The sequence below is a fragment of the Ictalurus furcatus genome, chromosome 18 (assembly GCF_023375685.1).
Source record: "Ictalurus furcatus strain D&B chromosome 18, Billie_1.0, whole genome shotgun sequence".
Lineage (NCBI taxonomy): Eukaryota > Metazoa > Chordata > Actinopteri > Siluriformes > Ictaluridae > Ictalurus > Ictalurus furcatus.
In genome coordinates, this window is record NC_071272.1 from 18615903 (window position 1) to 18631190 (window position 15288).

At 38.1% G+C, this 15288-nt stretch overlaps 1 protein-coding gene across 1 annotated transcript; it reads left to right on the forward strand.

Annotated features, from left to right (window-relative positions):
* Nucleotides 1-974: 974 nt before the first annotated feature.
* Nucleotides 975-11399, forward strand: chrdl2 (chordin-like 2). Its single transcript, XM_053649309.1, has 11 exons — nt 975-1285; nt 1644-1747; nt 1883-1976; nt 2744-2889; nt 5333-5426; nt 6352-6407; nt 7103-7271; nt 8114-8302; nt 8429-8605; nt 9832-9924; nt 10788-11399. Exons 1-11 carry the CDS (start codon nt 1201-1203, stop codon nt 10919-10921), a joined length of 1341 nt encoding a protein of 446 aa, XP_053505284.1. The 5' UTR covers nt 975-1200; the 3' UTR covers nt 10922-11399.
* Nucleotides 11400-15288: the final 3889 nt, after the last annotated feature.

Genomic DNA, 15288 nt, shown 5'->3' on the forward strand with positions numbered 1-15288 from the left:
GTTTGTGGGGTGTGAGACAGGAACACCAAGCAAAAAAAAAGGTAAGGCATAATAACAGACTACATTAGTGAGATATTTGTAATTTTTCTTAAAAGTGCATGTCATATGAATTTTCACTTTTTATTTAAAAAATAAATAATTTACATTCACATCATTTACATTGTCCATGTGTATTAATATGAGTAAATCAGTACAAAACATTGTACCTGAAATAAAAATTTCAACAAATCTTACAATGTGTATATAAACTGTTAACCATCTAAAAAAAACGTATTCTTTTAATTTGGGATTTGTGCACAAAGACACGATAAATAAAGATATACCAGAAACATTCTGCACTGAGAAAGGTGAACAGTTTAGAGAGCTACAGAAATCAGGATCATGATGTTCTTAAGTGATGTGGAGCTGATTTACATTTAATATTTCCCTCAAAAACAGCTTTAAATGGACGTTATGCAAAAACAGCTTTAAATGGACGTTATGCATGAAAGGGTTCAACTGTCTACAGGTGCGCCCATGCCCATTGTAACTTCAGATTCCTGTTCTAAGATTCCTGGAGTGGAGCCCATTGTTGTTGTAGCCCATCCACCTCAAGGTTCAGAAAAGCATTCTGAGATGCTTGAAATGTTGGGATTGTTGGGCATTCTGAGATGCTTTTCTGCTCACCGAGGCTGTAAAGAGTTGTTATTTGCATTACCATAGCCTTCCTGACAGCTCGAACCAGTCTGGCCATTCTAATCTGATCTCTCTCATCAACAGGGTGTTTCCACCCACCAAACAGCTGCTCACTAAGTGTTTTCTCCCCCATTCTGTATAAACCCTAGAGACTGTCCTGGATGAAAATACAAGATGTGCAGTTTCTAGAACATTCAAAACCTGGCACCAATTACCATGCTACAGTCATGTCACGCTAATGTCTGTGGTGTGATTTCAACTGATTGCATTTTCAGTCGATTTTATTATTTTATAGGCCTCAACAGAAATGAAAAATAGTACTTTGATGTCTAGTTTTACCCGAGGTGCTTGTGTAAAATCGCCTGTTTTCCTGTAGGGGGCGCTTTTCTATAAACCCCGTGAGCATTTTCCGACTGCAGTAGTCTCTCCGGTAGTCGCTGCTGTCGCAGTTAGTAAGTGAAGAGTACAAAAAAAAAAGTTAGGACTATCTGTTTACTGGAATTAGGTGAGATTAGGAAGAGAAGAATGCCATACCTGAAGCAGGTTTTTATTTTAGCCGTTATGCGGTGGTTTGTGTGGTGTGAGACAGAAGCAGCACAAAGCCGGAAAAGTAAGTGTCAGAAGACTGACTACATTAGGGAGAATGTTGAGATGTTACTCTCTGTGGACTGCTTGTATAACATCAGAGTTGGTGTTCAGTTTCACACCGTCTTGATGAATTGGATATTTCACTGTCGGAAATATTCCCGGCGACTTTATAAAGCTCTTTTTGTCACCTGCTCAGACTCGGATTGACTTATCATGGAAGGCGCACTTTATTATTATTATTATTATTATTATTATTATTATTATTATTATGGAAGGATAATTGTTATTTTAAAATAATAATCACTTAATGTGTAGGCTGTGAACCTCAGTGGTAAGTATCAGTGTTATATCTGAGTTTATTATCTGTCTCATGTGTGCAGTGTATTGCACGTTTAAGGAGAAGACCTACAGCCCAGGAGACAGCTGGCATCCTTATCTAGAGCCGTTTGGGTTCATGTTCTGCATGCGCTGTGCTTGCACTGAAGTATGTACTGTACTTACAATTAGCTACAGTGAATATTTTTTGAAATGTATATAGTATGTGTGTGTTTGGATGGGGGGGTAGATTTGTCTCCATATTCTTTCTGTCTGACTCTCATGCATCTCTGACCCTTCCAAGTCTGGCCATGTGAAATGTAACCCCATCAAATGCCCGACTCTGCGCTGTGACAATCCAGTGACCGACTCACAGCAGTGCTGCCCACGCTGTGCAGGTACACACACACACACACACAGACACACAGTCACAGACCCACACACACACACACACACAGTTTTAGTACACAAGATTAATAATAAGAATAGTAATAAAAGTGAAGATGACTACATGTGCTGTACTGCTAATTAATATCTGTCTGTCTCTCTGTCTGTCCATCCATCCAGCCACCTAATGGTTAACTCCCTATAGACAGACAGAAAGAAAGATAGATATCTGTTTATCCATACAGATGTGTGAAACAAACTTTTAATATAAAATATCGAATGGTAGACTGTCTTTCTAATGATAGACTGTTTTCAGCAGTGAGACTTTCTTCATGTCCTGTGCAGCACAGATGCCATTAGGATCTTTATAGGAGTTGTTTGAATGCCTTTAATATTATTCATGTGGCGTGGTTAGTTTTATGTGATGCCTCGTCTCAGCTGGCTCTGTCATTTTATGGATCGTATCTCAGTATTGACAAGTTAGACTCACATTATTATAATGTATGGAATGCTTTGAGTTTTGCATTGTGTGTTCAAATGCTGAAATTCTGAACTGATTATCAGACAGGCTTCTTCACTTTTATTAGTAATCTGATTTTCTGCCTGTCTGACTGTTTATAGATAATTAACCAGTAGATGGATGGATGAATAGATAGATGTTCTTCATATATATATATATATATATATATACACACACACACACATTTTTTTAATGTTTCTATTTCCTATTAATATTGTATTGTATATTGTAATATTGTACTGCTGTATTCTGGCACAGATGAACAGAGGCCCCCTGCAGGTTTGAGGGCTCCCGTTAAAACCTGTCGCTACAATGGAACCACATACCAAATGGGCGAGACCTTCACTAATCACGATCTGTTCCCATCCCGACAGTCCAACCAGTGTGTTATGTGCACATGCTCTGTGAGTGATTGCATGTTTTACAATGCTTTTCCCCCTACATTCCTTTTATGCACAGTCAGGTCGATAAGTATTTGGACAGTGGCCAAACTTTTGTCATTTTGCCTCTATACACCACCACAATGGATTTGAAATGAAGCAACCAATATGTGATTGAAGTGTAGACTTTCAGCTTTAATTTGATGGGTTTAGCAAAAATATTGGACTAACCATTTAGGAGTCCCACCGTTTTCACAGGCTCAAAAGTAATTGGACAGTTGACTGATAAGCAGTTTCATGGCCAGATGTGGCCTGTTTCCCCATTGCTTCATGACAAATTAATGAGATAAAAAGTCTGGAGTTCATTCCAAGTGTTGAATTTGTACTTGGTAGCTGTTCATGGGAACTCTCAATATGCGTTCCAATGACGTGTCAGTGCAAATGAAGGAGGCCATTGTTAGGCTGAAAAAACAATACTGACCTATCAGAGAGATAGCAGGAACTTTACGAGAGGCCTGTAAAGAACCATACAGAGGCAAAATTCGGAAGATTGTGTCACTGCCCAAAAACTTATGGACCTGATTGTATGTAGAACGCAACCTTGCTTTTGTATATTAAAAACAGATTGATTTTTACATTAAAACATAAAAGTTGTGACCCATCTGCAATACTGGCATTTACAATTACAAGCATGCCATGACCGCTTTAATATAAGATTCTGTCTGGTACTTTAGTCAAAAAGAAGTCTAGGGGATACCTTTTGTGTTATTTTTTTTTTAATTTTATTTTATTTTTTTCATGCAATATGTGAAGAACAAAACATTTTGTGCTGTTATAGGAAAATAATCAGTGATGGCACCCCATGGGGTGGTCCGACATGAAGCGGAATTACTGTGACTACCCTAGTATTGATTTTTTTTTTCTATAACGACACCTCCCCATGTGTTTTGTTCTTCTCATACCACAGCAAATATATTTTTTTATTCATTAAAGAATAATACTTCATACTTGTTTGTGTTAAATTTAATGTTGTGAAACATCCACAAAACGAGATTGTTCCTGTCACTTTTGTTTTAACAGCTATAAACAGTCATTCCCTCAGCAGCCGTTCTCTCTCTCTCTCTCTCTCTCTCTCTCTCTCTCTCTCTCATTAAGTTAATAAGACAAAAAAATTCAGCTTATCATATTACTTAGACACCAAAAGTGCAAGGTTGTCTGTCCTAAAGACTTTCCTGTGGTGGAAAACTTACAATTACAGCCATACAATCTGACTTTTACAAATCACAAGCAGAGTAGGCTATTTCCATAAATGTTCAACAAAAGTCTCCTAACAGGAACATTTATCATATCAAAAAATATGTGCTTTTTTTAAAATACGTTTACACTCACCCCTTCCACTTTAATAGGAACACCTGTACACCTGTTCATTTATGCAGTTATTCATTCAGCCAATCATGGGGCAGCAGCACAATGCATAAAATCATGCAGATACGAGTCAAGAGTTTCGATTAATGTTCACATCAAACATCAGAATGGGGAAAAATGTGGTCACTGTGACTTTAACCATGGTGTGGTTGTTGGTACCAGATGGGCTGGTTTGAGTATTTCAGAAACTGCTGATCTCCTGGGAACTCTAGACACAACAGCCTCTAGAGTTTACACAGAATGGTTCAAAAAAACAAAAACAAAAAAAACATCCTGTAAGCGGAGGGTCTGCAGGCTGAAACACATTGTTGATGAGAGAGATCAGAAGAGAATGACCAGACTGGTCTGAGCTGACAGCATCAGAACACAAGAAAAATTGAGGTGGATGGGCTGCAATAGCAGAAGACCACATCAGGTTCCACTCCTGTCAGCCAAGAACAAAAATCTGAGGCTATCATGGGCACAGACTTCTAATCTTCAACTGTTGTGTGTGAAAATCCCAGGAGATCAGCAGTTTCTGAAATACTCAAACTAGCCCATCCAGCACCAACAACCATGCCACGGTTAAAGTTACAGAGATCAAACTTTTCCCCATCCTGATGTTTGATGTGAACATTAACTGAAGCTCTTGACCTGTATCTGCATGAAATTTTTTTTTGTTTGTTTGTTTTTTTGCATTGCGCTGCTGCCACATGACTGCATGAATGTGCAGGTGTACAGGTGTTCCTAATAAAGTGGACAGTGAGTGTATCTGGAGTGTCCACCATACAGGTCCCTGTGTTAGTTGTTATTATAGAAATGGTAACGCATGTTTGTAGCTCTTGTTGCGCTGTAGATTTGAACTGTAGATTGAATGCAGATTTCAGTACTTTAGAGTTTTATAGCTATAATGTCAAAAATGTTGATGCTCCAACAGCTCTTCACCTAAAGAGGATTTATAATACTAAGGTCGGGATGTAATGTGGTAAAATGAGGATTAAATCAGTTTACTTTAGTGTGTCTACATTGTCACTTGTCTCTCTGTTCTTTCTTGGCCTCCAAGGGTGGAAATATTTTTTGTGCACTGAAAACCTGTCAACCCATCACATGCTCTTCACCCATCTCTGTTCCAGATACATGCTGCTTTGTTTGCAAAGGTGATCATTATTAGGATTAAGTTCATGTAGGACTTTATTTTATATGTAACATTTGAAAAAAATTATATTTATTATAGTAAATTATGTAATGAATTATGTAATGAAACACTTGGGGGCACGCTGTTGTGGGGTGGTGTGATGTGGTCTGACGCAAAGCAGATTCAAGAGTACAACACCAAAGTTTAGATTATTTATCTATAACAGCATGTCCCAAAATGTTTTTTTTTTCTCTTATACCACAGGAATATGCCAATGATTACAAATTTGTATTCATTAATGAGCGACACATCTCACTTTTTATCCATTTAAAGTTACATTAAAAGTTGTGGAACATTCATAAGTTAGTTCCTGTTATTGCTTACATTATGGCATCTATAAACAGTTGTTCCCGCACCAGCCTCTATTGTTTCTCTCTAATAAGACAAAAAACACAGGCCTCTGTCATGAACACTTTCCTCTGGTGTAAAACTTACTAACTGTAACAACTGGAGATTCCTTCCACAAATTAAAAAGGTCTCTTTACAGAAACCTTCACCATTTTACGGATAATGTTTCTCTATAATGTTTCTATTAGGGTTAAATTATGTATATTATGAGTTTTTACTATAGAAACAATAATGTATTAGAACGAGCACATTACCTATCATTTGAATTACTGGCGCTATTGTCAGAGCTGCTGCTTTAAACAATTAATCAAATACCTTCTGACCAATTAAGGTTCAAGAATTCACTAGCACTGTGGTATAAATGTAGTCAAGAATTTTGTTGAATGTAATAGTGGTAATTATAAACACCACATTTTATGTTTTGAAATGAAATGGATGGGTGTAGATGTGTCTTATTTATTGGTTTTCTGTAAATTTGGCACATTAGTACTTGCAGACTTACTTAGGAAATATGACTCTTGTTTCTGTGACATGATCAGAGGGTCCACCTGACAATTCACATGACGATGGAGGGCAGCAACTGAACCGAGGAGTAGTATGTATTCTTCTTATTTACTAATAGTGCATCATTACTTATACATAATAAATGTATAGCTATTAATCAGCTCTGCATAGCCTACTGCTCTGCTGTATGATTTCCCAGTGAAACTGAACACTATACATGCATGACAACATACATACAGTAGAGCAGGGGTCTTCAGTCTGATCCACAAAGAGCCGATGTGGCTGCAGGCTTTCATTCCAACCAAGCAGGAGCCAAGCACCCGATTTCACTTGTTTAATCAGTTCACCTTAGTCTCCAGAAAACTATCAAGTGTGCCTCCAGTTTGGCTGTAATGAAAACCTGCAGCCAGACCAGGCTTTTGCGGATAAGATTGAAGAACCCTTCAGCAGAGAGCCAGCCTGAATAATTTTAAATACAAGAGATGGATGGATGGATGGTTGGATGGTTGGATGGATGGGAATGAAAGCAGGAACAACCATAAATAAAACGAAATATTAAAAAGCTATGCAGTGGTATAAAGATTTAAATGTTCGGTCCGTTTGATGGGAGAACAAAAGTTCAAATTCCTTCGTCCAGGACTCAGTTCAAAGAAATGTTTTGAAGCACATTCAGTTTTCTTGAAATGAGCTGTCCTGTGAATGGGAGACTCGGATAGAAAGTGGAAGTTGGCCATGAGTCATTTACAAAGGCCCAACATCTTGTCTTTTTATCTCCTCAAACCAAAGAGGCATTCTGTAGATCAGTGCACAGGAGAGCAGGTGAAGAACCGGGTCACACGAGTTACACCGGCCGCACTCAGAGGCTCACCGAGAGGCCTTAACCTACAAACACTGCAGCTTAAAGGAGCGGCTGATACCACAGTGAAGATCCTCTTACAGCGCAAACACCAGAGAGGTGAGCTCCACAAGATCTCTAGCTGAATTAGTTAATAGGGTCTGGAGAATCTAGGATTGTGTAACACAGATGGTGTGTCTTGGACATCATCAGTGGATTCCCAGCCAGGTAGCTAGCATTAGCTACCATTAGCTAACATTACGTGATTTTTGAGAAAACTTATGATTGAACTATATTTGAGGTCCAGTTACTTACTCAGAAAGGCTTGATTGTTGTGAGTTTAAGTTCATATATGGGCTTCAATTTAATTTACATAGTGCTTTTATCAATCGCTGTAATTAGTCACATAGCAACATTGTGGAAATCTGGATGTAAATTTTAGATTTAGATGCTAACTAGCAAGCAAGAAGAGACGGGACAAAGAAACTCCATATGGCAAAATGACACGAGGAAGAAACCTTTTGAGAAATCAGCCCCGAAAGGGAACATCTTTTTTTCTGGGTGGCACCAGATTATACATCTACAACTGTACACCATAAACTCAAATAGTACTAAGTGTGAAAGGATATTCAGTATGAGCAGACTATAAATAAGCATCCTGGTATGAGCGCATGATAGAGGTTTATGATTACAGTAACAGTTCTTAGGTACAAATGTCCATTATCCATGCTAGATTATACACTGAAGACAAGGTGAGATTAGAGAATAATCTGTTTTTGGTAAGTACAAACCTTACAAATGTGTCATCCAGAAAGACCCGTATCAAGTTAGCTAACATTGTATAGGGTCTTTTCAATTACACTTATAAGTGAATGTGCAATTTTTGAAAAATACAAACATCAGAGCATACTGCTGTCAAAATATTTTTGGAGCCAATACTTTCTCACAGTTGTTTGTCTAAGCTTGCATGTACAGTGGGAAGACCTACTCCCATGGTGACGTGTGGCACCCTGTGCTGGGGAAGGTTCTGGAGTGCATCCTGTGCACCTGCAGAGATGGCCTTCAGGAGTGCAAACGCCTCACCTGCCCCAACCAGTACCCATGCAAACACCCCATGAAGATAGAAGGAAAATGCTGTAAAATTTGCCCAGGTAGCGTAACACACCTTCAATTTATTGTACATGTGCCACTTTTATGGTAAATCCTACAGTATATATCCCTGGGTGTTTTACATACTGACATTTCTTCGTATTATCTTTTTTTTCTATATCTGACAGAGAGTAAGACTGAGAACAATAGGACAGAGTGTTATCTGGGACAGGACAATAACAGTCTTCTGGTGTATAAAGTCGAATCTTCATCTGCTGCTCATGAGGAAGACACAGTGCGAAAAATCGCCATTGAGAGACAAGGAGCCACAGAGGTTGAGGTGCAAGTATGGAAAACAGTAGACGGTAAAGCATATGAACACCTACCACTCCTACCAGCACAGTGTACTGAATGCTGTAATGTTATGGGGTCTAGCCACCACCTCCCAGAAATTTAAGGCAAAATTTTGGATAAAAACTCTAAGCGAAGAAGATGGTAATATAGTTCCAATACACTTTTACATTCATCTTCTATCTTACAATATTGTTTATTTAAAATGACTTTATGAACTTGAGTGACGAACAATTATGAGAAGATTTGTACATGTACAGAAACAGAAAAGATTTTGGCTGAGACAGACTCAGTTTTTGTTTGTTCATTTCTTGCCTCGTTCCCTTTCAAAGGGAACTCAACGTTGTGTGAGCTTCACGCTGTGGGATGCGCCCTCATGCACGACCAATATCTGAAATCTGTGTAAAATCACACCCATTTATAAGCCTGCTGTGGTCAGGTGACATGGCATATCACGCGTCACATGACTATAAAACGGCTTCTGTAAACCATGTCATCAGCTTCTCTTTGTCTGAAGCGCAGACGCAATTTACTGGTATACCCCAGTATGACAAAGTTATGCAATGTCTCATTCCCTCAACCGAGATTGTAGAGACCATGTTAAATGCTAGGAACAGCAGTGATACCCAGTAAACTGTGCAATGCTACAGTCCTTGAGTTCTTACAGGAATATTTCTCAGCAAGGTTGGCTCCATTTTGGCCAGCCACACCCCTACTGATGGAGTCTCTGTGACATACCTTCAGTATGACAGAGATGGTATACTAGTTCCCACAGAGAGAAGCTTACGCAACGTTGATTTCCTTTGAAAGGGAACGTCTGGGTTACATATGTTCCCTAGACCTTGCATAACTTTGTCATACTGGGGTATGTCTGTAAATTGGGTTTGCGCTTCAGACAAAAAGAAGCTGATGACGTGGTTTTCAGACACCATTTTATGCGCAATATGCCATGTCACCTGACCACGGCAGGCCTATATATAGGTTTGATTTTACACAGACTTCAGATACCGGTCACGCACGAGGTCGCTTCCCACAGCGTGGGAACTAAAGGGAACTAAATGAATACACCAAACATGTCTTACATGGCTAATTGACTAGAAGGGGAAATTGTGTACATTTGATTTTTTCACTGAACTATTCTTTCAATAGTCATTGACATTATGTTAACTTTTAAATAAATTAGAGACTACAGTAATAACTGTAAGCGAAGTTGTAAGTAACCAATTTGTAATATTTCTAGGGGTACTTCATTTGATGGAAACCGGTGATGTTCAAAAAAAGGACCTTATAGAGCATCCAGAGAATTATATTCTACTGACTACATTAGATGAGGGTGAGTTTTTGTATCATTTTCCTCCTTTCTTCTTTATAAAGTTATTTTTTTAATGCTGTATTAGGTGTATTAATGTATGAAAAATGTCATGTACTTTGAAATTACAGATAATAAATGGTTTACAAGGGGAATCATTTAAGTTCATGCAGATGAACTGCATGTACAAGTGCATAGTGAATGTGTACGAAAAGTGTAATAAAGTGGAACATACGGGGCTCATTTGGGGTACCTGCAGGTCAGGGCAGTAACCACAGACACAGCATTATACAAAAGGAAATTGAACATTTTTGCTTAAAATATGAAGGCATAATGTGATTTCCTATTTACATAGTTATTGTCTCACGAAACAAGCTTGATACAAAGCCTTGTATTACTTGGCAGTGTAGATTATTTAATGTTAGACCAATTAAATTTTCACTTGTGGTTGGTCAAAAGGTGTTGATTATCTTTATCTGTCAGGCAAACGACAGATTTATATGAATGCACTTGTTCTATTAAGTTATCATTTCGATATTAACAGCTTACACGTGGATTTGCATGGCAGTTGCCCCACATACGCAAATTTTAAAAAAAAAGAAAAAAGTTTTCTCTAAGTCTCCGGTGTCAGAGCTTAGTAACAGTCAGTGGTAAAACTGTTCCTTTATATATAAAACATTAATTATAAATTTAATTGGATAAAAAGTATGATGTGTATTTTAATAAATTGTAATTATAAAAGAAATTGAGGTAATTGGAATAAAACACCTCAGGACATGCTGTTATTGAAAAATAATCAACTACTGGGTGGTAACAGTAACTTGCTTCATTACAACCCTCTGTCATTCATTAGTGTTATATAGTGTGTGTATATTTTTCCCCCTCAGATGCTTGGAGAAAGTTCAAAGAGGAAGAAGACAAAGAGAAAGACATCAGTAGGAACAGGACGTGTGAAGATGGCATTAAAGAGGTAGTGAAGTACTTAAACCCTGATCAGCTGGACATTCTTTGCACGTCTTAGTCCTCCGAGTGTCCTCTCTGGTCTGGAACAGCATATCAGCTCAGCATCCAACACTTTCTTTTATTATCAGAACACAAAACAGAACACACACATTGTGTTTTAGTGGAAAAACAGAGACCGGCAGAAGAACTTTGCTGTCCCATATGAGATGTAGCTTTTGTAGAGGCCTTGAACTGGAGTGAAGTCAATAGTGTCATTTTGTCAAAATACAGAAGGGAACGTAAACACATACAGATGTCTCAGTTCTGAAGCAAGAAAGGGAAGTATGGAAATATTGCTTTTTATTAAGGAAAAACTTGTGGATGTGATTCAAACAAAGCAATCACTGTATTTGTACAGTAATTAAAGAGAAGTATAAGTAGGAATGTAAGCAGATTATTGGCCAGGATGCTTTTATAAAGTTGATGTAGGCCACTTTTTTTTTTTTATCATTGTCATTAGTTATACACCCATTAAATAATTTTAATACTAAAAAGAATCTTAATATTTATTGTAATGAAGAAGAGATGTCATTTTTGACTGGGGAAAAAATGCATTAAGGAATGGTCAATAAGAACATTATGTCTGTATTCACAGAACATTTTATACCATGGTAGAGAAATTAAATGTGAGAACCTCTGACCAGAGGCAAGTGTTCTTACATAAGCTGTTCTGGCTGGACAATGAGCCATTGAAGGCACTTTAGGATTTTTAGGATTTATGGCTCTTACTTGCGCTACTCTAAAATTTTGGCATGTGCTACAGTGTTAAAGTTTGTTTTCTCAAGGGTTGTGGTAGTCTAACAGCATGAGTGCAACAAGAGAGCTCTGTTAATTTGATATAAATGTAGGTCAGAATTTTCCAAGAATACAGAACAGGACAGGCCTTGTTAAGACATATGGCTGTCTTATTTTAACCATGCAATCACTAATAAATCTAGTATTTGTCAAGTTTACCAAAAGACCAGACTTTTAGCATCTGTTGTGGCATATTACAGTACAGTGCAGTTTTCATGGCAGAGGCAACTGACATGATTTCAATAACAAATTCCCAGAGGATTGTTAGTTTAATGGAGATGGTGTTCTGCAGCCAAACTGAGGTTTGGTGAGGACGTGGCCTGTCAGCTGGTTGTCAACAGCCTTGTTCGGGTCACCAGGTGGAGGATAATCCATGCTTGTTCACAGCAAACTGGGCCTGGCCACGGACCCAGACTCGAGAAGTTCAAAGAGTAATATCCACTTTCCCTTTTCTCTGAACCCCAAAAGCCCACTTTCCCCTCCTTCCCGGAGCACAATGAGTCATTGTCCTGGACTCACACATAGTGCCAGACAGCGCTGCTCATCTCTCACTGAAGGCCTGACAAAATGTTTTGCAACAGAAGCCCCTCAGTTGAAGACCTTAATGGCCACACAATGAAGCTGTGAATTATTTTTGCTGGCTGTTGGATCTGGCACTTTCTGGCAATTTGTTCTCTCCAGAGTTACGAAGAGGCAGACTGTGTTCCAGGGGCAGCTGGTATAAATAGGCTAGCAAGGCTAAGCACCCCCAAGACCCCACCGATTGTGTATAATAATGAATAAATAAATAAAAACAAGACATCAATTTAAAGTTTTATTTTTGGCATTTTAAGGTGGATTATTTTGGACTTTTGTGGAATCGAGCACAACAGTACCACCAGCAGTTGTAAGATGGTATGAAGACACAAGGCTGCAGCTGATCCTTTTCTAGCCCAGACTGTAGATTCATGCAGCTTATACAATAAGTGACAGTCATGTCAGGAGATTGTACAGAGTGAAACCACCCTAGATTTGATTTCCATTTGAGCTGAAATATTTCAGCCCACTTCTCTGACACATCTGTAACACATCATCAGCAGTGATTGAGAATACGCATGTGAATTACAGTCACAGGTGTAATGAATGTGAACAAGCTTATTTATTCTATTATCCTTTTTTCAGCCAAAATGCCTTTAGAGGAGAAACTTAAAGCAGATAGATTAAGCACACATCAGACAAGCAGTAGAGATACATACAATGTGCCAGATACATACAATGTGACAGAATTGTAAGTTTAGTGTTTTTTAGTTTCAACAAACTTTTCTGTTTACTGTGTTTGGTATTCAGAGGAAATATGGCATGAAACATTTATCAAAATTTGAAATCATCTAATCTACCTTTGTGTGTGTGTGTGTGTGCGTGTGTGTGTGTGTGTGTGTGTGTGTGTGTGTGTGTGCGCGTTAGTTTGCCTCACGTACTTCTTATTATGCCATTGATGAGACCTTGTGATATAATGCAATTCTCAACCCTAATACCTATGGTTTTTGATCTCCTGATAGATATGATAATTTTAGCCTATTACACTCTTCTCAGTGTGTGTATTTATGGCATTGTGTTTAATTCATAGATTTTTAAAAAATCTTTAAAAATGAAAAGTGTATAACCTAATGCCTGAGAAGGAATCTAATATTACACATTTTATACCTGTGTTATATTTAGCTTGATGAGTTTGGAACTTTCTGCTGCATTTCCCACAGAGGTCAACACTTGCTGCTCGAGTACAAACTCGATTTTAAGCATTGCCATCTTTGGCATTTGCGTGGTCCTTTCATTGTTGGAAGGAGGTTGGTTTTGAATTCCCTCTAAATAGCATTTGGCCAATTCCGCTATGCATGCTTAGTCTTGGCTCTGGCAATTTGAACAGCTGGGGGCAGTCAGTGGGTATAAATCAAGCAGAAGGGTCAGTTCTCTGTGTGAGTATTCCTGCTCAGGCTTGCTACTAGTGTTATAGCCAAGTTAAAGCCTTAAATCTACATGGAGAAAGGGAAATGTGTTCTGGGTTTTAAAGCATGCAGAAATGTTCAGTTATCTCAATTAAACCTCATTCAGGAGAGACAAAAATATGAAAGATGTGCTCATCAGGTGGGGAAAAAATGTATCCGTTCAACAATATTTACAGTCCTCCAGCATGTGGGCTCAACACAGTCACTAAATCACCACACAAGCTGTTTGTGTCTTCATGCTATAAAAAATAAAGGATTTCTCCTTTCCAATTTTAAGACATTCAACAGCAGCAGATCTAAAAATATTGACATCTCTGTTGCTATAGCAATGATAAAGAGAGAAAACCTGAAGGTAAAAATAAATAAATAAATAAATAAAAATATGGGACATTTGTCTTCAGTTTCTGCTTTATCCTGGTCAGGGTCACACTGGAGCTTATCCCAGAGCTTGCAGTACACCCTGGATAAAGCGCAAATCCTTCAAAGAACACCATAAACACACTCATTCCCACCTAGGGGCAGTTAAGTGTAACTAATCCAACTCCTGGCAACTGGCATGTTTTTTGTGAGTAGGAAACCTAAAGGAAATTCACACAGACGTTAACCCAAGCTCAGGACAGAACCAAGGACCCTGGTGCTGAGGCTGCAATGCTACCCAGTGCACCAAAAGCCATTCAACTGCTTAAATACAATATATTTTCCCTCTAATAAGACCCTCTTGAAAAGGATTCACATGTAAAATTTACACATGTTGGTTTTAGACACACCTTTTTCATATGTATTGGACTTTTCACATGTTCAGCATATGATTTTATTTCCACATAAATGTTTTGTGAAATGTGGGGAATAGGGTTTGATTCTTCAGATGTGATTTTCTCATATGAATAATTCTTCACATTCAATTTCATGGCCTAATACAATGAAATGCACCTTCTCATGTGATTATATATGACTCACATGATCACATGCAAAAATATTATGATCACTTGAAATATATATATATATATATATGTGTGTCTGTGTGTGTGTGTGTGTGTGTGTGTGTGTGATTTTTTCCATAACAGAAACAACACTGTGTTTCATCAAGGGTTTCAAGTAGAATCATTTTAGGAAGCTAACAACCACTGACTATCTGAAAACCAAATAGATTTTTTTGTTTGTATGTATGTTTCAGGGTATGGTGCTGTGTTTAAGAAAACTGTGAAAAAGTACAGTGCATCCGGAAAGTATTCACAGCGCCTCACCTTTTCCACATTTTGTTATGTTACAGCCTTATTCCAAAATGGATTAAATTCATTATTTTCCTCAAAATTCTACAAACAATACCCCATAATGACAACGTGAAAGAAGTTTGTTTGAAATCTTTGCAAATTTATTAAAAATAAAAAACAAAAAAAGCACATGTACATAAGTATTCACAGCCTTTGCCATGACACTCAAAATTGAGCTCAGGTGCATCCTGTTTCCACTGATCATCCTTGAGATGTTTCTACAACTTGATTGGAGTCCACCTGTGGTAAATTCAGTTGATTGGACATGATTTGGAAAGGCACACACCTGTCTATATAAGGTCCCACAGTTAACAATGCATGTCACAGCACAAACCAAG